Consider the following 21159-nt stretch of genomic DNA (forward strand, 5'->3'; position numbering starts at 1 on the left):
TTCCAGATGATCTTGCTTGCCTCCCTGCACTCCCACAACCACTGATGATCTAATCAGACTGCTTAGATGTTGGGCTTCATGCGCATAAATCAGGATGCTGTTCTCTCCTTGCTGACTGTCCCACGCCTCTCCTTTCACTCCCTAGTACCACAAGGTGATCAATAAGTTGACTATGAATAGGGGAATACATTGGTCAACATTAATGTCTTGAATGTCATAAATCCCAATTTTCTTCTGAGTTTTGCTGTAAAGATTAACCCCCACCTGCATGCTATGTCAGCATGTAGGTGTGGGCAGGAGGAGTCACTGTTGTAGTCTAGAGACAAAAACATGAAGTGTCATGGCCCCAGCCACTTGACTCAGGAGTTGGGCCTGTTGTTGACCTGTTGGGGAACCTTGGCAAGTTACCTAATGTGTATTTTACAATTGTGGTGTGAAAATCAAATAAGGGTAAAATATTTAACCAAAGCCTAGCATTTAGCTACACTCAGTAAAGGCAAATTACTTCTTTTCTTGTCAGAACCTGCCTCTTGGCAGCAGTCACAAGTAGGGATAGGAAGCTGGTAGACTGCCACCTACTTATAGCTGCTGTCTTCGCAGCAGCCAGAGATGGGAGGGAGCACTCTCTTCTGGTACATTCTGGTTCTCAATGGGTTCCTTGGATGGGGGAGTCTTTTATATATATATATTTTTTTAATTTTATTTTATTTTACAGAGACAGAGAGAGAGTCAGAGTGAGGGATAGACAGGGACAGACAGACAGGAATGAAGAGATGAGAAGCATTAATTATTAGTTTTTCATTGCACATTGCGACACCCTAGTTGTTCATTGATTGCTTTCTCATATGTGCCTTCAGCAGACCGAGTAACCCCTTGCTTGAGCCAGTGACTTTGGGTCCAAGCTGTTGAGCTTTTGCTCAAACCAGATGAGCCCTCTCTCAAGCTGGTGACCTCGGGGTCTCAAACCTGGGTCCTCAGCATCCCAGTCCGATGCTCTATCCACTGCGCCACCGCCTGGTCAGGCGAGTCTTTTATTTCTGTTTATACAAATACTAAGTGATAACTTTATAAAATACATAGATAAGCACACATAAAGAAATAAAAACTAGCCACAATTCTTTGACTAAGGTAACCATGGTTAACATTTTGTGGTATATGATATATAGAAATATATAAATGCACATAATATTCATATATATATACACACACACTTTTTATGAAGGTGAAATTATATTCTATATACTGTTTGGTCACCTGCTTTTCTCAGTTAATAATATATCAAAAACATTTTTCACGTCATTAATTTCATCTACATCACTTTAAAACTGCTGCCTAGAGTAAGCAGAATGGACATTTCCTAAATATCTGTATATATTCACAGTAAATTAGGGTATGTCCCTGAAGGTAGCATGCTGGGTCAAAGCATGCATGTATTTGAAAATGTGATCCATGAAGTCACACTGCCCTCCAGGAAACCACATCATCATATAGTCTCATGGCTTCACTGTTGTCGTCTCAGAAGTAGAGAGTAATTTTAACTTGAAGTCCACGAATTTTCTCATCAAATATATATTGCCGGCTTACTGACTGGCTTTTATGCCTTTCATGGGATCCTCCCCCAGAATCCAGACCCACATCTGATCTTGGGCATTCCCCCTAAACCAAACATTGCTGAGTTCCTGGCACCTGTCTCTGCTACTGCCTAAAAAGCTGAAACAGGAAGGCTTTCCAATTGTGACAGCCCTCCCTAACTGGTCACTGCCTCTGCGGTGGGAGCAACCATGGCCTGGAGTTTGCACAGGAAAGCACAGCTTGGTGGACTGCTCCTTTCTCTCCTTGGCTGGGTCTGCTCATGTGTCACCACCACACTGCCCCAGTGGAAGACGCTCAATCTGGATCTGAATGAAAAAGAGACCTGGATCTTGGGCCTCTGGGAGGCCCAAGGAGGAAGTGGCTTCTGTGTGCCAGGCCTTTGAGTCCTTCTTGTCTCTACCCCAGGAGCTCCAGGTGGCCTCCTGGAGCCTCCCATCATCATGGTGGCCTCCCATGGCTGGGGTTATTGGGGCTCCTGCTCTCTGGCTTTGGATCCAAATGCTGTCAGCTTCACGAGATCAGATGAGTATTTAAGAGGTGGCTTTGCATCCTAGGAGGTACTTTGGAGGCATCAGCTTCAGCCACTGCCCTCTTTCTAGTCTCCTGGGTGGCCTAACTCACAATCCAAGACTTCTGGGATGACAGCATCCCTGAGATTGTGCCTCGATGAAAATTTGGAGATGCCCTCTAGCTAGGCTAGGCTGCTAGTGTTTTCCTGGCTCTTGGTGGGTTACTCCTCATCTGCTTGGCCTGCCTTGGAAAAGACATGCCCTGCCCTCAGCTGGCTGGTCCTACCGCCTGCCATCATATGCTCCTGCAGAAAAGTCCGGTGACTCCTTCTATCTAATACCAAGTTCCAAGAACCTGCTCATCTAGGACTAGTTTCTGCCAAGAACTCTCTGGAATAAAGGAATATCAGTAGAATCCTCTCTTTTTCTTACCTTTCATTACTCTGTTTTTGTTTGCCTCTTTTAGGGGTTGGTGGTCACAGTCCCATTGGTTAAGGTTTTCACTATCTTTGTGGTATTGTGATCCTAATTTCAGAATAAAAAATCAAGGCACAGTTTCTACAAACATGTTTCTCTGAGTTAGATCTCACTTATATAGAATGCTTTTAAATCCACAGTATTAATTATATATCGGATTGTATACTACTATACTAAGAAAAATATGTTATAAAATTGCATCCATCATAGAAAAATCTAGTATGAATAGTCACTGTGTATATAGCTAGAAGAAGAAACCTTGGAAAACGATAATGAATTATTGGCTTAGAATAGCACCTTAAGATAAGAACCTTACTTGTGTCTATTTTCAGCATCAGGTGAACAGTTTAACAGGGAGCTTCACAATATATCTTTGTATTTTGTAGAGTCTTAATATCCTAGAGAAATATTCTTGTTATCGCTTTGTTAGGAGCCTAAGGGGGTCTGCTCTTTCTCTCTAGACTGAAGGTAAGAAACAGAGTAAGTATGGTAGGTGTTGGAATCCAAGGGAGTCCGAAAAGACCAGAGTAACAGGTTTTATTGAAAGGAAGAAAGGAACCCTGCCCAGCACTTCTCCGCGGAGAAGGGCACGAGCACAAGCTAGGGGATGAATTTTATAGGGTAAGTGAGGATCTTGAGCAAAGTGGGTGTTGAATCAAAAGTCCTGGTATGCCAGAATGCTCCTCCTTGGGGAAGCTTGCCAGGTTCTTGGAATTCCTCCGTCTCAAGGGCAATAGTCCAGTGAGTAAGGGTGAGGTCTGACAGATAAGCAGAACATCAAAAGGGCAGTTTGGAATTCACGTATCTATCATTTCTCAACTCTGTGGTATGATACTAAAGGAAAAGAGGTAGGGGGAAGGAAAGGGTATGGGGTTCAGGAAGGAGATTTGTCTCAGATTGGCAATCTTCTGGAGCTACTTCCTGATGTTATCCCTATTGAGGCCTCCTTCATCAACCCCCCTGCACGGGGTAGTTGGAGTAGGGGTGTAAAAGCATTTGATTGTAGGTAATCCTGGAGATTTTTCTCACTCAAGCCTGTAGGAACTTGATAAAGAAAGAGGCAAGCATTAAAATTAGGCACAAAATTAGGATTGGTCCTATAATTGGTGCTAGCTTGGAGAATAAGGGGTTTTTCCACCATTGTTCAAAGTAGGGGTGTTTTTATAGGGTTCCAGATTTTTCTGTTTCACGAGGGCAGATTTCAGGGTTGGTGTGTAGGGTTAGGTAGGTTTTTCCAATTTTCTGATTGGCGAAGGTCTGCATGCGGTTCTGAAAGAAACTAGTGAACAAACATAAGAGGCAGGGTCCAACAGTTAGAAAAATAAATAGGAGAGTGAGTGGACCAATGAAAGGCAATAGTCAAGACACCTAGTTTGTGTGAAACCACTGATTCCATGTTTACAAATTCGCTGGGCTTCAGAGAGAGAGAGAGAGAGAATAAGTCAGGGCAGTGGCCAGTCTCCCTGCCCCTAGACCTATTTTTATAGAAATTCTTAAGGCAATAAGAAGAGGAATTACCTGTATAGCTCATTTGGTCCTTAGATTGATGGGTAGTGTACTAGGAATTGAAAGAGGCTCATGGGGTGGGATTAGGTTGATATAGGGGGTGAGATAGATTATGGTACAGGTTTCTGTGTAATTAGTAAGGAGACACATATAGGTGTTGGTCCCACAGAAGTAGAAAGCCCCTGATTGGATGATACAGGATGAGAAGTGAATAGAGAAGAGAAGGACAGGGGTCGATTTTGTTTCTCTGTTTCTGAGATGGTCAGGGTGGAGGAAATAGCTGCCCTAATAAGTGGGGAGAGTAGAAGATTGTTAGCTAGGGTGACTAATTAAACATTCTTTGAAAACCAGTTTTCCTGCTGTTCAAATTCTTTTTTCTCTATACAAACCTCCTACAACTTACATAAACCTTCAGCTTTCATTCACTTTCTTATCCAGAAATAACTAACCTTCATGACAACTTGCTTTTTCCTTTTTCTTTCAAAAGTATTTCCATACCTTATACCTTCTATTATCAAAACCATACAATTCCTTTCTAGCCAGAACTTTTGATTTAAAAATCTTTAACCTTTAGTGAAAATTAAGTTGACTTTCTTTTCACCCTAGATTCCCTTTTCCCAAAGTCTGATTAAAAGAGTCCTTAGTTTTTCATATATTCGCCATACATAGACCAACCAGCTTCAGATGTGTAATTGGAGTAAGGCATGCCATTTTTCTACTTTAGCAGCAGTGGGAGTTGTCAGGATCACGGTGTGTGGACCTGTCCACTTGAAAGTCAGTCCTTGGGTGATGTAATACTGGAAGCGCCTTTTGGACAGTCTTTGAACAGTTTGCTGAGTAACCTGTAAATCCTGTAAGTACTTAGGGAAAGGGTGGTTACATTTCTACACTTTGCAGCTAGAGTTTAAGTCCTAGTGACCACTGCTTCTAGCTGAAATTAGCAGCAGGTCCCAGCCTACAATTGGCATGGGGCATTGAGACAAGAGGAATAAAGGAGATGCTATACATTAAATAAAGTAACAAAATCAGACTGTCAATACCCACAGTAGAGATCTTTGAGGGATAAATAAAATTCAAATATTCAGTCAAGGCATAGTAGATGGCTCTTGTGTTCACAAGAAATGAGATCAGCTTATCTGTTACTTGGAAGAAATACCTTGGGTTTGTGAACGATGTCCTTGGACCTTCAGTGGCAATTCCCAGCATGCTGGGCAAGGTCAGGTCACAGGTGGCTGGAGCAGGGCTAGAAGAGACTGAACCCTTCTTCCATGGAGCAAGGGGGCAGCTTACCATCTCATGTCCCTCTTCCACAGCACAGACGTGTCAACCAGTGGGGCCAGGAAGCCTGGCAGGCTTCAGTTCAATGACCTTTCTTTCCACTCTGGAGCAGGGCCTTGATGGAATTCTATGAAGCCCTTTAGGGTGCTGGAGTCTTTAAGAGCATATGCTAAAAGCTGATATTTCCTGACTTCTTTTGGGGCTTTATTTGCCTTTTCTGTTACTTCCTTGGACATTATAGACCTTAAAAGCCATGCTCAGAAGATCTCACTGAGAGGCTTGACTAAGAGAGCAAAATTGGGAATCCAGTATTTAAAGAAGCCTATTAGACTGAGGAAAGAAAGGATTTGATTTGCGGTGGTATGTGGTTGGAGACTGAGAAGGGTCTGAGTTCGATCTAGGGTGAGACCTCAGGTGGTGGGGGTTAAAATGATGCCCAGATAGACTATGGACTAAGAGTAAAGTTGAGTCTTAGCAGAGAAGACATGATATCACTTCATGGTGAGGAAATTAAGAAGGGTGGCGGTCAGAAGTAATGGCGCGGTAGGAAGCGATACCAATAAATCTCCCCCAAAACTCAACAAGATCTTCAACCAGAAACAGAAAAACCTATCCTTGGAGCCTCCAGATGTTTCGCAATACACCCAAAGGTATGGTCGAGTGAAAAATGGGCTAAATATATAATCAAACCCCGAAGGAAATAGGGAGTAAGAAATGCTCCACCTTCCTCACTAACCTAAATAGGGCTGCTTTCAATGGGAAATGAGAATATAGAAACTGAGGCGGGCAAAGGGGGTGAATAGATCCAGGCCACGGCACAAACGGCCGAACCAGGCTGTGGCACGACGATCCAAGCCTAGGAGAAACTGTGCCTGTGGCAACCTAGTCAATACAAGCTAACACTCGCGCCAAACCCAGACAAAGAAAGACAAGTGGGGCAGACATTTTCCCTGATCTCCTGGTCGGCACGTGCAGATAGTGGGCGAGAGATTCCTCCGAGTGCCTCAGCAGTGGAAGCTCGTGTCACCCCACAGAAAGGCAGAGTCAGAGGCCTTTGTGTGGGCTGAAAGTGGAATTTCCAGGCCGCCCTAGCACCCTGAAAAAGCCGAGCACGGGAAGGGAGCGAGAGCCAATTCCAATGCTGGAACTTTTCCGTGCGGGCGGGGGTTTCACTCAGAGTGTGAGACTTCTGGCCTGATATCCTGGTCTGTGCACAGATAGTGAGTAAGAGTTTCCTCCAAGCGCCCCAGGAGTGGGCGCCCGCTCCTGTTACCAGACAGAGTGGCAGAGCCAGAGGTCTTTGAGTGGGTGCGAGCCCCGCCTGATTATGCTAGCAGCTCTGACTGACTGAGCCTTACCCAGAGCCCTGTGCAGAGTGGGAATAGAGTAGGGAGTTGCCAGCTCTTTGAGCCTCTTACTATCCAGGTAGAGGCAGAAGCAACCCCATAGCTGGATTATCAGGCTACTAATTGAGGAAGGAAAGACGAGGAGAGAGGCTCCAGGAACACGGACTCTCTCACTGTCAGAGCCTATAAATCCTAATGAGCCTCGACTGCCAACGAGACTAAAGCACAATACATGACATCGCCATAGAGACTTATCAACTGCAAACCTCTACCTGAGCGTGCCAAAGGGGCAGAACCCAGGGTACAGAGTGACCGACCAGGAAGAGGGAGAGAAAAGAAAAAGCAAGAAGATAACCTCTCAAAATCAAGAATAATCTGCAGATTTTATAACCTATCCCATTTTATTATATTTGTTTGTTTGTTTCTCTTATCTTCATTCTTGATTTTTTTTTTCCCTCTTCCAAATTGGTCGTTTAACTCTCTGCCGGTCTTACTATCTCCTCTCCTTGAATTACACTACCCATAAGTGTTACATCTCCCATTATCTTTTCTTTCCTCTTCCTTTCTCTCTATGAGGGTTGCACTCCAAAACCCTAAACTCTCTCTCTCTCTCTCTCTCTCTCTTTTATTTTTTCTTCTTTTACTGGTTCCCTCTTTATTTTCTCTCTTTCTTTTCTCCCTCTATATTAGTTTATTTCTTTCTCCTTTACGTCTCTTCTCATTCAAACCTCAATAATGAACAAATTATCTTATCTGGGACTCAAACTTAGGTTTGTGGCATTCTGGGGGGTTTTCACTTCACCTTTTTAACTCACTAGCAGTGCTCCCATCCCTAGCTCTCCATTTTATCTAGTTCTTGTTCCACTAAATACAATAGTAATTTTTTAATTTGTCCCCCTATTTTCCTGTTTCCCTCTTATTCCTCTCATCATAACTCTTAGTCAACCAACACCTAAAAGCAAATCATTTTATTCTTGACCCAAATTTTTTCCTTATTTGCTTTTTGTGGGTCCATACCCCCTTTTTACTGTTTTTGTGTGTGTGTGTTTTCTTTTTTTTTGCCCCTTTATTACTTCTCCCCAATTCAGGCCCTCCATTAGAGGCATTGTTTGTTGTATTTAGTACAATATAAATTCACAGTTCACCACAAGATTTTCTCAAGAAAGAAGGGAGAGGCCCTGGTCGGTTGGCTCAGTGGTAGAGCATCGGCCTGGCGTGCAGGAGTCCCGGGTTCAATTCCCGGCCAGGGAACACAGGAGAAGCACCCATCTGCTTCTCCACCCCTCCCCCTCTCCTTCCCCTCTGTCTCTCTCTTCCCCTCCCGCAGCGAGGCTCCATTGGAGCAAAGATGGCCTGGGCGCTAGGGATGGCTCCTTGGCCTCTGCCGCAGGCGCTGGAGTGGCTCTGGTCGCGACAGAGCAACACGCCAGAGGGGCAGAGCATTGCCCCCTGGTGGCCAGAGCGTCGCCCCCTGGTGGGTGTGCCAGGTGGATCCCGGTCGGACACATGTGGGAGTCTGTCTGACTGTCTCTCCCCATTTCCAGCTTCAGGAAAATACAAAAAAAAAACAAAAAAACAAAAAACAAAAAACAAAAACAACCCCCCCCCACAAAAGATAGAAAAATGAAAGAGAAGGATCAAACAAGACACAAAACTAACAGAAAGCAATCTATAAAATGGTAACAGGGAACTCACAAGTGTCAATAATTACACTAAATGTAAACGAATTAAACTCACCAATAAAAAGGCACAGAGCAGCAGAATGGATTAAAAAAGAAAATCCAACTGTATGCTGCCTACAAGAAATTCATCTAAGTAACAAGGATAAAAACAAATTCAAAGTGAAAGGCTGGAAAATAATACTCCAAGCAAATAACATCCAAAAAAAGCAGGCGTAGCAATACTCATATCTGTAATGCTGATTACAAGACAGCAAAAGTACTCAGAGACAAAAATGGCCATTTCATAATGGCTATGGGGACACTGAATCAAGAAGACAAAACAATTCTTTTCCTTTTTTTCTTTTTTTTGTATTTTTCTGAAGCTAGAAATGGGGAGAGACAGTCAGACAGACTCCCGCATGCACCCGACCGGATCCACCCGGCACGCTCACCAGGGGCGATGCTCTGCCCACCAGGGGGCGATGCTCTGCCCCTCCGGGGCGTCCGCTCTGCCGCGACCAGAGCCACTCTAGCGCCTGGGGCAGAGGCCAAGGAGCCATCCCCAGCACCCGGGCCATCTTTGCTCCAATGGAGCCTTGGCTGCGGGAGGGGAAGAGAGAGACAGAGAGGAAGGAGGGGGGAAGTGGAGAAGCAAATGGGTGCTTCTCCTGTGTGCCCTGGCCAGGAATCGAACCCAGGTCCCCCGCACACCAGGCCGACGCTCTACCGCTGAGCCAACCGGCCAGGGAAAAACAATTTTTAATATATATGCACCAAACCAAGGATCACCAAAATATATAAGACAGCTACTTATTGACCTTAAAACAAAAACTGAAAAAAATATAATCATACTTGGAGACCTCAATACACCGCTGACGGCTCTAGATCGGTCATCCAAACAGAGAATCAAAAAGATATAGTGGCCTTAAACAAAACACTAGAGCACCTGGATATGATAGATATCTACAGGACATTTCATCCCAAAGGGACTGAGCATACATTTTTCTCCAGTGTACATGGATCATTCTCAAGAATTGACCATATGTTGGGCCACAAAAACATCAGCAAATTCAGAAAAATCGAAGTTGTACCAAGCATATTTTCTGATCATAAAGTCTTGAAACTAGAATTCAACTGCAAAAAAGAGGAAAAAAATCCCACAAAAATGTGGAAACTAAACAACATACTTTTAAAAAATGAATGGGTCAGAAAAAAATAAGTGCAGAGATCAAAAGATATATACAGACAAATGAAAATGACAATACAAGATATCAGAATCTATGGGATGCAGCCAAAGCAGTGATAAGAGGGAAGTTCATATCACTTCAGGCATATATGAACAAACAAGAGAGAGCCCAAGTGAACCACTTAACTTCACACCTTAAGGAACTAGAAAAAGAAGAACAAAGACAACCCAAAACCAGCCGAAGAAAGGAGATAATAAAAATCAGAGCAGAAATAAATGAAATAGAGAACAGAAAAACTATAGAAAAAATTAATAGAACAAGGAGCTGGTTCTTTGAAAAGATCAACAAAATTGACAAACCCTTGGCAAGACTTACCAAGGACAAAAGAGAAAGAACTCATATAAACAAAATCCAAAATGAAAGAGGAGAAATCACCACGGACACCATAGATATACAAAGAATTATTGTAGAATACTATGAAAAACTTTATGCCACTAAATTCAACAACCTAGAAGAAATGGATAAATTCCTAGAACAATACAACCTTCCTAGACTGAGTCAAGAAGAAGCAGAAAGCCTAAACAGACCTGTTAGTAGAGAAAAAATAGAAAAAAACATTAAAAACCTCTCCAAAAATAAAAGTCCAGGCCAAGACGGCTATTCCAGTGAATTTTATCAAACATTCAAAGAGGACTTGGTTTCTATTCTACTGAAAGTCTTCCAAAAAATTGAAGAAGAAGCAATACTTCCAAACACATTTTATGAGACCAACATAACCCTCATACCAAAACCAGGCAAGGATGGCACAAAAAAAGAAAACTACAGACCAATATCTTTAATGAATACAGGTGCTAAAATACTAAACAAAATACTAGCAAATCGAATACAACAACATATTAAAAAAATAATACATCATGATCAAGTGGGATTCATCCCAGAATCTCAAGGATGGTTCAACATACGTAAAACGGTTAACGTAATACACCATATCAACAAAACAAAAAACAAAAACCACATGATCTTATCAATAGACGCAGAAAAGGCTTTTGATAAAATACAACACGATTTTATGTTTAAGACTCTCAACAATAATGGGTATAGAAGGAAAATATCTCAACATGATAAAGGCCATATATGATAAACCATCAGCTAACATCATATTAAATGGCACAAAACTGAAGGCTTTCCCCCTTAAATCAGGAACAAGACAGGGTTGTCCACTCTCTCCACTCTTATTTAATGTGGTACTAGAGGTTCTAGCCAGAGCAATCAGACAAGACAAAGAAATAAAAGGCATCCATATCAGAAAAGAAGAAGTAAAGGTATCACTTTTTGCAGATGATATGATCCTATACATCGAAAACCCCAAAGAATCCACAAAAAGACTACTGGAAACAATAAGCCAATACAGTTAGGTCGCAGGATACAAAATTAACATATAGAAGTCAATAGCCTTTCTATATGCCAACAATGAAACAATTGAGAACGAACTCAAAAGAATAATCCCCTTCACGATTGCAACAACAACAAAAAAATACCTAGGAATAAACATAACAAAGAATGTAAAAGACTTATATAATGAAAACTATAAACCATTGTTAAGGGAAATCGAAAAAGATATAATGAGATGAAAGAATATTCCTTCTTCTTGGTTAGGAAGAATAAATATAATCAAGATGGTCATATTACCCAAAGCAATATACAAATTTAATGCAATTTCCATCAAAATTCCAATGACATTTTTTAAAGAAATGGAGCAAAAAATGATCAGATTTATATGGAACTATAAAAAACCCTGAATAGCCAAAACAATCCTAAAGAAAAAGAATGAAGCTGGGGGTATTACAATACTTGACTTCAAACTATATTATAGGGCCACAACAATCAAAACAGCATGGTATTGGCAGAAAAATAGACAATCAGACCAATGGAACAGAATAGAAAACCCAGAAATAAAACCACATATATATAGTCAAATAATTTTTGATAAAGGGGCCAACAACACACAATGGAGAAAAGAAAGCCTCTTCAATAAATGGTGCTGGGAAAACTGGAAAGCCACATGCAGAAGAATGAAACTGGACTACAGTTTGTCCCTCTGTACTAAAATTAACTCAAAATGGATCAAAGATCTAAACATAAGACCTGAAACAATTAAGTACATAGAAGAAGACATAGGTACTCAACTCATGGACCTGGGTTTTAAAGAGCATTTTATGAATTTGACTCCAAGGCAAGAGAAGTGAAGGCAAAAATTAATGAATGGGACTACATCAGACTAAGAAGTTTTTGCTCAGCAAGAGAAACTGACAACAAAATAAACAGACAGCCAACTAAATGGGAAATGATATTTTCAAACAGCTCAGATAAGGGCCTAATATCCAAAATATACAAAGAACTCATAAAACTCAACAACAAACAAACAAACAATCCAATTAAAAAATGGGAAGAGGACATGAATAGACACTTCTCCCAGGAAGAAATACAAATGGCCAACAGATATATGAAAAGATGCTCATCTTCTTTAGTTATTAGAGAAATGCACATCAAAACTGCAATGAGATACCACCTCACACCTGTTAGATTAGCTATTATTAACAAGACAGGTAATAGCAAATGTTGGAGAGGCTGTGGAGAAAAAGAAACCCTCATACACTGTGATGGGAATGTAAAGTAGTACAACCATTATGAAAGGAAGTATGGTGGTTGTCAAAAAACTGAAAATATCGAAACCCTGGGCTTGCCTGGTCAAGGCACATATGGGAGTTGATGCTTCCAGCTCCTCCCCCCTTCTCTCTCTCTGTCTCTCCTCTCTCTCTCTCTCTCCTCTCTCTCTCTCTCTCTCTCTCTCTCCCTCTCCTCTCTAAAATGAATAAATAAAAAATTTTTAAAAAGGAAAAAAAGAAAAGAATCTTTAAAAAAAATAATAAATAATAAATAAATAAATAAATAAATAAATAAATAAAGGCCTTCTGTATAAAAAACTGAAAATAGAACTACCTTATGACCTAGCAATCCCTCTACTGGGTATATACCCCAAAAACTCAGAAACATTGATATGTAAAGACACATGCAGCCCCATGTTCATTGCAGCATTGTTCACAGTGGCCAGGACCTGGAAACAACCAAAATGTCCATCAATAGATGACTGGATAAAGAAGATGTGGCACATATACACTATGGAATACTACTCAGCTATAGAAAATGATGACATCGGATCATTTACAGCAAAATGGTGGGATCTTGATAACATTATATGAAGTGAAATAAGTAAATCAGAAAAAACCAGGAACTGCATTATTCCATATGTAGGTGGGACATAAAAGTGAGACTAAGAGACATTGATAAGAGTGTAGTGGTTACGGGGGGGAGAGAGTAGAGGGAGAAGGAAAGGGAGAGGGGGAGGGGCACAAAGAAAACTAGATAGAAGCTGACAGAGGACAATCTGACTTTGGGTGATGGGTATACAACATAATTGAATGACAAGATAACCTGGACATGTTATTTTTGAATATATGTATCCTGATTTATTGATGTCACCCCATTAAAAAAATAAAATTATTAAAATAAAAAAAATTAAAAAAAGAAAAGGAAGCGTGGCGGTGTGTCTCCTTGAGGCAGGCAGGGAGGGGCTGCAGAGGAGTAGATTACTAGTTTCGAGATTGCATCCTGCTAAATCCTGAGCTAGTGCCTGCCCGAACAGATGTGAGCTGGTTTTGAACCCCTGGGGTAAGACAGTCCATGTAAATTGCTGGGCTGCATTAGTGTCCAGGTAAAAGCAAACAGAAAGTAAGAGTCAGGGTGTAGAGGAATGGTAAAGAAGGCATTCTTTAGGTCTAGGACCGTGAAGTGAGTGGTGTTTGAGGGAATGTGTGACAGTAACCTGTAGATAGATATTAGGGACTACTGGATGGAGGGGAATTACTGCCTCATTGATTAGGTGTAATGTTTGTACGAACATTACAAAATGTGAATGTTTTCAAACAGGAAGGATGGGGGTATTGCAGGGAGAGTCCATGGGGATGAGTAAGCCTGGTTTAAGAGGCGGGTAATTATTGGTTTAAGGCCTTACAAACAGACAAAGTTACACATTAAACAAAGACTTCATGTATAAATTATGATTAAGGAATTTAAATGAGTGTGGTTTACTTGCTTCAATTCAAATTATACTAGAGATATTTTCTGACAAAGAGACAAAACAGCTTACTCACTCACACAGCTCAATAGACAACTCTGCTTTTTTAAGCTTTTCGAGATGACAGGGAGTTGCCAACATTGAGGGGAGGAAGAGAGGAAGCAGACAGATGGACAGTGTGAGCAGCTGGAAAGAAGGAGGGTTAGAATCTACAGGAGGAGGAGGAGGAGATTAAAGTGCTGGCGGTGGCTCCACGTGGTCAGAGGAGTCAAAAACATTTGAGCTCTGAGGAGAGGGGAGAGGACGAGGGGTAGTGGAAGGCACAGTCAGTCTCTGAGGAGGGGGAAGGATGGGTCAAAGAAGAAAAAGAGACAGAGCTGCTCAACTGTAAGGAGGGAGGAGGGGTTTAAGAACACAGTGGAGAAGGAGGGGCCCCTAGCCAGCAAGGGAGGAGAAAGAGAGACTGGTATTTGAAAGTGAATGAGAAACAGGATTCTGCAAAGAGAGGGGGCTTTCTGGAGAGGAGAGACTTAAGTGGAAAAGATTTGCAGAGGAACCAGAGAGGGGTCCCAAGAGAAGGGTGACCCCAGGGGTCAGGCAGGAGGGGATGAGAGTTGGGAGTCCGCAGATAAGGAAAGATTAGGAGCAGAGGTTTTAGGTGAGGTTTCTTTGACCAAAAGCGGCCTTGTGTGTACAACAGGTGGCACAGAAATTTAGGACAGGAGCGAAGGTTGAAGGAAGCCTGCACATAAGGAATTTCTGAAGCTTTCCCAGTCAGGTGGCAAAAATTATCTAGGTCCCTCAGAATATTGTAATCGAATGTCCCATTTTCAGGCCATTGTCTAATTTGTATTGGGGCCACACCGTGTTACAGAAGAAAATGGGGCTTTTTGGCTTAAGGTCAGACAGGCCCAACTTAGTGAGGTTTTTTTAAGAGATATCCTAGAGGGGTGTGGTCAGAAGGCTTAGACTCTGAAGAGCACATAGTGGAGACAGGTGAGCAAGAGGGGGCGTCCCCGCCTTTTGTCACTGTTCCAAGAGGAGAAAATCTCCGTGTGGGGGAGTTGTCCCTGATAGAGGTCGTCACCACCTGTCAGGGAGTTCTGAGAGAGAGAGAGAGAGAGAGAGAGAGAGAGAGAGAGAGAGAGAGAGGAGAGGTTTGGCCAGGTGCCTAGTCTTCTGTGCAGTCTACTGAGACTGAAAGTCAAACCCCTCTAAATGTGAGGTGTGTCAGAGAAAACCGTCTGACCAGAGAAGATTTTGTGGAAAAGAGAAGCCAACCAGGGAAGGGGAAGGGAAAAACTCCTTACCTTTCTCTGGTCCGGCAGGGGTTCAGGACAGGGACAAATCGCCGGCCAATCAACCTACAATTACACGTCCAAACAGAATCAGGGAGTAAGCCCGGGACAAGCTGCCGCTGCCCATTGCTTCCCTGGTTGTAAGTTTGGACGGCAAAGAGGGATTGTCCAGGCAGTTAGTATCCTGTCCCAGGTTTTGGCACCAAATGTTGGAATCCATGGGAGTCCGAAAGACCAGAGTAACAGGCTTTATTGAAAGGAAGAAAGGAACCCTGCCGGGCAATTCTCTGGGGAGAAGGGCACCAGTACAAGCTAGGGGTTCAAATTTTATAAGGTAAGGAAGAATCTTGAGCAAAGTGGGTGTTGAATCAAAATGGGTATGTTCAGAATGCTCCTCCTTGGGGCGGCTTGCCAGCTTCTTGGAATTCCTCTGTCTCAGGAGCGATAGTTCAGTGAGTAAGGGTGAGGTCTGGCAGATAAGCGGAACATCAAAAGGGCAATTTGGAATTCACGTATCTATCAGTAGGGTGACCAGCTGTCCTGCTTTTCCCAGAACTGGGCACCTCTAGTGTGAAAACTTAGGGAAGGCCCCCGACAAACTGGAACCGATTTGTTACCCTGGAGTGGCTGTGCCCGAGAACTGCCCTCAGAAATGTTTTTTACTATACACAAAATCTTGTTATAAATCCCTTAACTTTTGACCCAAATGTCAGTAGACCTACCAGACAGTGGCTACAAATTAAGTTCCTTTCACAACAATGGCCCAAGTTGCTTTGCTTGGCCCACCTGCACTGTGGGCCTTGCACCTTGACCACCCGCCCAGCTCTCCTGAGGGAGGGGTGTTACACTTGCTCACAAACCTACCATCAACAGAGACTGCCCTGTGCTACCCACCCTGTTCCTCTCACTACCATCTGTCCCCCACTCCCGTAATTGAATGAAGAAGAACCACTGTCGATCCTGTCCACAGTCTCACAACTAAATGAGGAGGAAAACTAAGGGTGGTGACTTCCTGTGTCCCCAGATAGGTGACTTCTCCCAGTTTGATATCTGCTGGATTGCTTGCAGGACCAAGACTCCTCCCGCCCTCCTTGGGTGCTGGCCCGTGCCAGCTCAGCTGCTTGTGCTCAGACATCTCTCACTTCTCTATAAATATAGCTCTGACATGACCCTGGCATCTTGAGACAGCTGCTGCTCAGGCAAGAACACACTCATCAACATAGGAACAAACGGGTTTGCCGGTAGAGCCTGGGCCAGTTCCCTCCTTTGGCTATGAGCAAGTCCCAAGAAAGCAAGTCTGCCTGGATGCAACTTCATCTTCAGCAACTTTGACCACCTGGCCCAGAGTAGGGAGTCACAGTTTTCTGAGTACAAAAGGGTAGTTCTCATCAAAGCTATATTCTGGCCTTCTCTGGCTCCAGGGCTTGTTTTATCGTCTTCCCCTTCTCAATAAAGTTTCTAAGCTCTTTAGGTCAAGTTTCAATCAGAGGTGAGACTCAAATATCCAAGTCATCCTTGGATCCCACAGGATCTGCAAGAAGAACACAGTTCATCATTTATCCACCTGATCCTTTATTCACAAATTGAATACATATTTATTGAGCATGTAACGTGGGCCAGGCACTGTGCTAAAAATGGGGACTAAATGGTAAAACAAAATTTTATCCCTGCCCCTCAGAGAGGCAAATAAGGGAGACAAATGTTAATGTAGAATCACTTAAATAAATGAAAATTGTAGTTATGACGAACTTTACAAATTCGGAAAGTCATATGGTCTATAAGATCATGCAATAATAGAAATTTAACTTTGTCAGGGAGTTGCAAACAGCTACCCTAAAGAAGTGAGAATTGGCCAAAAGCTAAGGAATGGATAGCAATTTTAGATAGAGAAAAAGATGTATAAGGCAAGACTAGTGAGTTAGTAAGAAACCCAATCTTAAAGGGCCTGTAGGTCAAATTGAGGAGGATATATCTATTGTCAAAACCATGGGAAGCCAAGTATGTGACCAGGAATAGGAGGTCAGCCCCCAGGTGACTGCATCAGTAATATGCCCCCCACCTCCTTCTAACACCCTGTTTTTGTACAGTTTCCCTATCACACAGTTGGGTAGGATTTAAGAGTTCACAAAGAACGTTCACATACTTTTATTTACATAGATTTATTTAATGTATCTTGAGGGTTTGGGTTTTTTGTTTTTGTTTTTTAGTTTGGGAGAACAGATTTTTTTATTCTACTGAGAAAATTGATATTCAGATAATTTAGGCAACGTGACCATGGCAAGTAATTAGCTGGTCAGAACGGGAATCCAGAGCTTTGATGCCATGGCTGCCTTTCATCACCCCATTCTCTTGCTTTGTGGGGATGGGTTGCCAAGACAATCCACTAAACTGAGGGAAAAGCTAGCACCAAGGCAGAAGGGAAAACCAAAGACCTACAAAGAAAAACCACGCCTTTTGTCCTTCTGTTGAGGTTTAAACAGGGTCTTTGTTGACAGCTAGCCCCCCTGTGCCTGCTGGTGGCTGGTGCCCTCATCCTAGTCCCACTTTTGCAGGCGCTGATATTTTCCATCAGCACATGGTTATGCCTTCCTCCGCGGCAGGGGACACAAACTAACGATTTAAGAAAGTAGTCTATCTAACTTTCCTTACAAAAAACAAAAAGGCATTTTTAAAAAATGGGGATGGGGCAAGAACTGTTTGTTGATTGATTCCCAAATGAGCAATAGTATGTCATTCCCTGGAAAGAAATATGATTTGCATTTGGGCCAAAATCCACAGTTAGAGAGAGTTTGAGGAAGAAGAAGCTTTTCATCTAAAACAGCCACTGTTTCTACCTACCAGCTTTGTAGGGGAAATAATGAAAAACAAAAATAGAAATAATTAAATCTTAGCTTCAACTCAGCCTCTTCTCATATATTTGTGGCAAATTACTCTACCAAAAACTTTTCTTTATTGTGGTCACACGTAGACAGGTGTGTTGTTGTATGTATTAAAAACAGGAAGGAGCATCAATCAGTGCTTCAAGTCAAAAGCTTTTCTTGTGTGCAGGGCTTTGTAAGAAAATGACTCTAGGGACTCATCAAATTTGAGGCAGTTAGAATTTTGAATACTCAGTGCTATCTTCTCCACTCTGCCTTTCGGTCTGAAAATTTTACCTTTGGTGGATAAAGCATTTCAGAAAGTTCTTATTAGAATACTGATCTGTTACCTTTCTGAGCCTCTGACACTAGCTCCCAAGGAAGAAGTCCTAAGAGACCGCAATGTGAGTTAGAAACATGTTGAAACGGGAGGAAAATCAGAAAAGGTTTAATGGACTTTTAAACAGGAGATGTGTCTTAGTAGTCATGTCAGAACAATAAAACACTAAGAGTTAGAAAATGTTTGCAGTCACTGGCCTCTAATATGGAACTGAAAGGTGAGCTCACTTTCTATTCTACTGATGGATAGGTTATTTTTTAAGCTAGTCATTCTGTTTACCACCTCATCCATATTTATAGGATGTGGGATGGACTATTCTATTGCCCAGAATTTTGAATAGACCTTCAAAGTCAAGTCCTGAGGATAATATATGCCCCACAGTCTAAAGAGAGAGGCTCAACACATTGCTGCTAACAAGTAGTCAAACTGGTCAGCTTTCATATGCAGTAGCATATATGAGAGAAATACAGAGATTAATTAGGGAGGATTCCCAGAAGGGAATGCATAATGTTGCAGGAAGTGACCCGACAGGATAGACACTCAGATAACTCAATCAATAAAGGAAGGAGAATTTATTAAGCCAGCAGAGCATGTGAGGCTTATAGCTTCAAATCACGGGCTCCCCAAAGTTGACTTTCTTACAGGTTATATTCCTTTACAATATCTAAGCAATGTGCATGTGATTTCTTTGTTTAAGGTTTCTCAGGACTCAAGGAGAGGAGAGGCAAAGTTTTGGTGGGGTAAGCAAGGGGGAAAGGGTTTCCAGATCACTGGTTGTAGTTACATACAGATTCTGCTGTTCTTGCTTTGTACTGTAACTATGAGATATAGATAATTTATTGGCTGACTCGGTTACTCCAGCTGGCTCTTGTCCCTTGTATTCTTTTCATTTCTTCCTTCTAAGTCAAGAAGTGGCCTGGCCCTCCTTCCTCACTCCTACCTTGAGAGTTCAGAATTTGTTTTATACTGGATTCTCACATTCTTCATCTGATCCCAAGGGGAAGGCCTGATAGTGGTGGGTGAAGTATACATGGGCTGTGGTTCATTGCTGTACTGTGGCCTCTATCCTGTTCCTTATGCTGTTCATTAATAAAGGCAACAAACACAGACCTATTAAGCAAACACCTAGGAGTAGTAAGGCTGTTCCTATTAGGATTTTAAACCCACCAAAGGCTGACAACCATCCCCCCAAAAAGCTATTAGGGTTCTATCTGTGCCAAACTTGCACGGGCACGTGTGCCAGTTTTATCATCTTCTTTTTTTTTTTTTTTTTTTTTTTTTTTACAGAGGCAGAGATAGACAGGGACAGACAGACAGGAACGGAGAGAGATGAGAAGCATCAATCATCAGTTTCTCGTTTCGCGTTACGACTTCTTAGTTGTTCATTGATTGCTTTCTCACATGTGCCTTGACTGCGGGCCTAATCCGACGCTCTATCCACTGCGCCACAACCTGGTCAGGCTCATCTTCTTGACAAGGTCCTCAACTGCCTGGCCCTGGTCATCTATTTGTAGGCAACAATTAGTGAGATTGAATTTCCCACACACTCTTCTTCTGCTGCTAACAGATAGTCTAGTGCCAATCTGTTTTGGTGGATGACGTTTCTCATCTGAGTTTGCTGATGTGCGAGGGTTAGGGCTCTCCTCGTCTCATTGGTAATGATTTTTAAAACTGCCTACAGTTGGATAATCAGTTTAACATATAAATGGGGGTACGATACCCCCAAGATCCATCCTCTTCCCAGGTGGCAGGACCATAGTATTGGATTATCCACTCTGGGGGCCACTCATCATCTTTCCAATCTCCTATCTGGAGTTCTCTTTTTACCCGCTGTAAGGGCTGTGGAGCTGGGTAGCCAGGCAGTTCCCTGCTTCCAGAAGCAAGAGGAAAAAGGAGGGCTTTATTATACCTATTACACAGCTTCCTTCACAATTCTTGGGAAGACAGGTATAAACCCTGTTCTTATAGTTCTAGTAAAGTTCACATGGTGCTATCCAGTCTCTGGCCCTGCCTGAGTCCTGCCAGGCTCCAGTTAGCTCAGGGAACCTGGCCAGTGGATTTCTCTGTCTGGTTTCCCCACCTCACACTTTGCTTGGAGATAGCATTATAATATCATTGCTCAAGGCAAGTCAGCTCCCCCATTGATTCAGTCAGTTTCCTCCTCCTCTGGCTAAGCAGTACTGCCCTATGAGAGTATGTTTCAAAATCCATTGGCTGTCAGCAGAGGTGCAGGGGTTTTTGACATTTGGCCTAGAATCTGTGGGAACTAGTTCCTTAGCTTCCCACAGCCATCTGTCCCTTGTTAGAGTTCCCCCACATTCATAGCAAGAGGTGATATTTAGGGAATGGCTTCAGCCATCTCGAGGAACAAGTTCTTAGTTGTTGGCAGGAGTGGTGGTAGGGTTCTAACTGCTTCTTCGTAAAATATTTATATACTTGGAAAGCTTGAACCGGGTGGTTCTGTATCTGGCCCAGGATGATGAGTTGAGCATAGGGGTTTAAGCCAGCTCCATTATTGCCAAGGGTTAATACCTCATTTTTCCTCCAGCAGAAGTCCAGAGGGTTGGTTATAACTAGCTCTCAGGGATTGCACCCATGAGTAGTGTAATTTGACAGGGCTGTTCCTTTCCTCAGGAATACTTCCCTCTTCGTAGAGCTATACTTTTCCCAGGTTGCCCATGAGACACATGACCAATATACACAGCTGGTTTCACAGGTGTATACTTTGGAGGGTATACATAATTTTCTTCTACCTTGTAGCTTCTCTCCCAGCTGAGAGACCTGCGGGTACTTCCTTCATCCCATCTTGTCTGCTAATGGCTGCACATACATCAAAACTCAGTGTAACTTGTCTGAGGTTTCCTTTCACTTTGGTCTAGGCTATTGTTGGTCCTTCTACCTATTTTCCCCATCCTCTTGCTGCTATTTTTATTTCAAATATTGTTGTAGTAAGAGGATCTGTAGGATTATA

At 42.5% G+C, this 21159-nt stretch overlaps 1 protein-coding gene across 1 annotated transcript; it reads left to right on the forward strand.

Moving 5' to 3' along the window:
* Window positions 1-1781: 1781 nt before the first annotated feature.
* On the forward strand, window positions 1782-2469 carry CLDN25 (claudin 25). The gene is given in 5 exon segments (XM_066253631.1): window positions 1782-1939; window positions 1941-2016; window positions 2019-2049; window positions 2052-2390; window positions 2393-2469. Coding segments are annotated over 5 exon segments (681 nt in total).
* Window positions 2470-21159: the final 18690 nt, after the last annotated feature.

This window comes from Saccopteryx bilineata, chromosome 1 (assembly GCF_036850765.1).
Source record: "Saccopteryx bilineata isolate mSacBil1 chromosome 1, mSacBil1_pri_phased_curated, whole genome shotgun sequence".
NCBI classification, from domain to species: Eukaryota; Metazoa; Chordata; class Mammalia; order Chiroptera; family Emballonuridae; genus Saccopteryx; species Saccopteryx bilineata.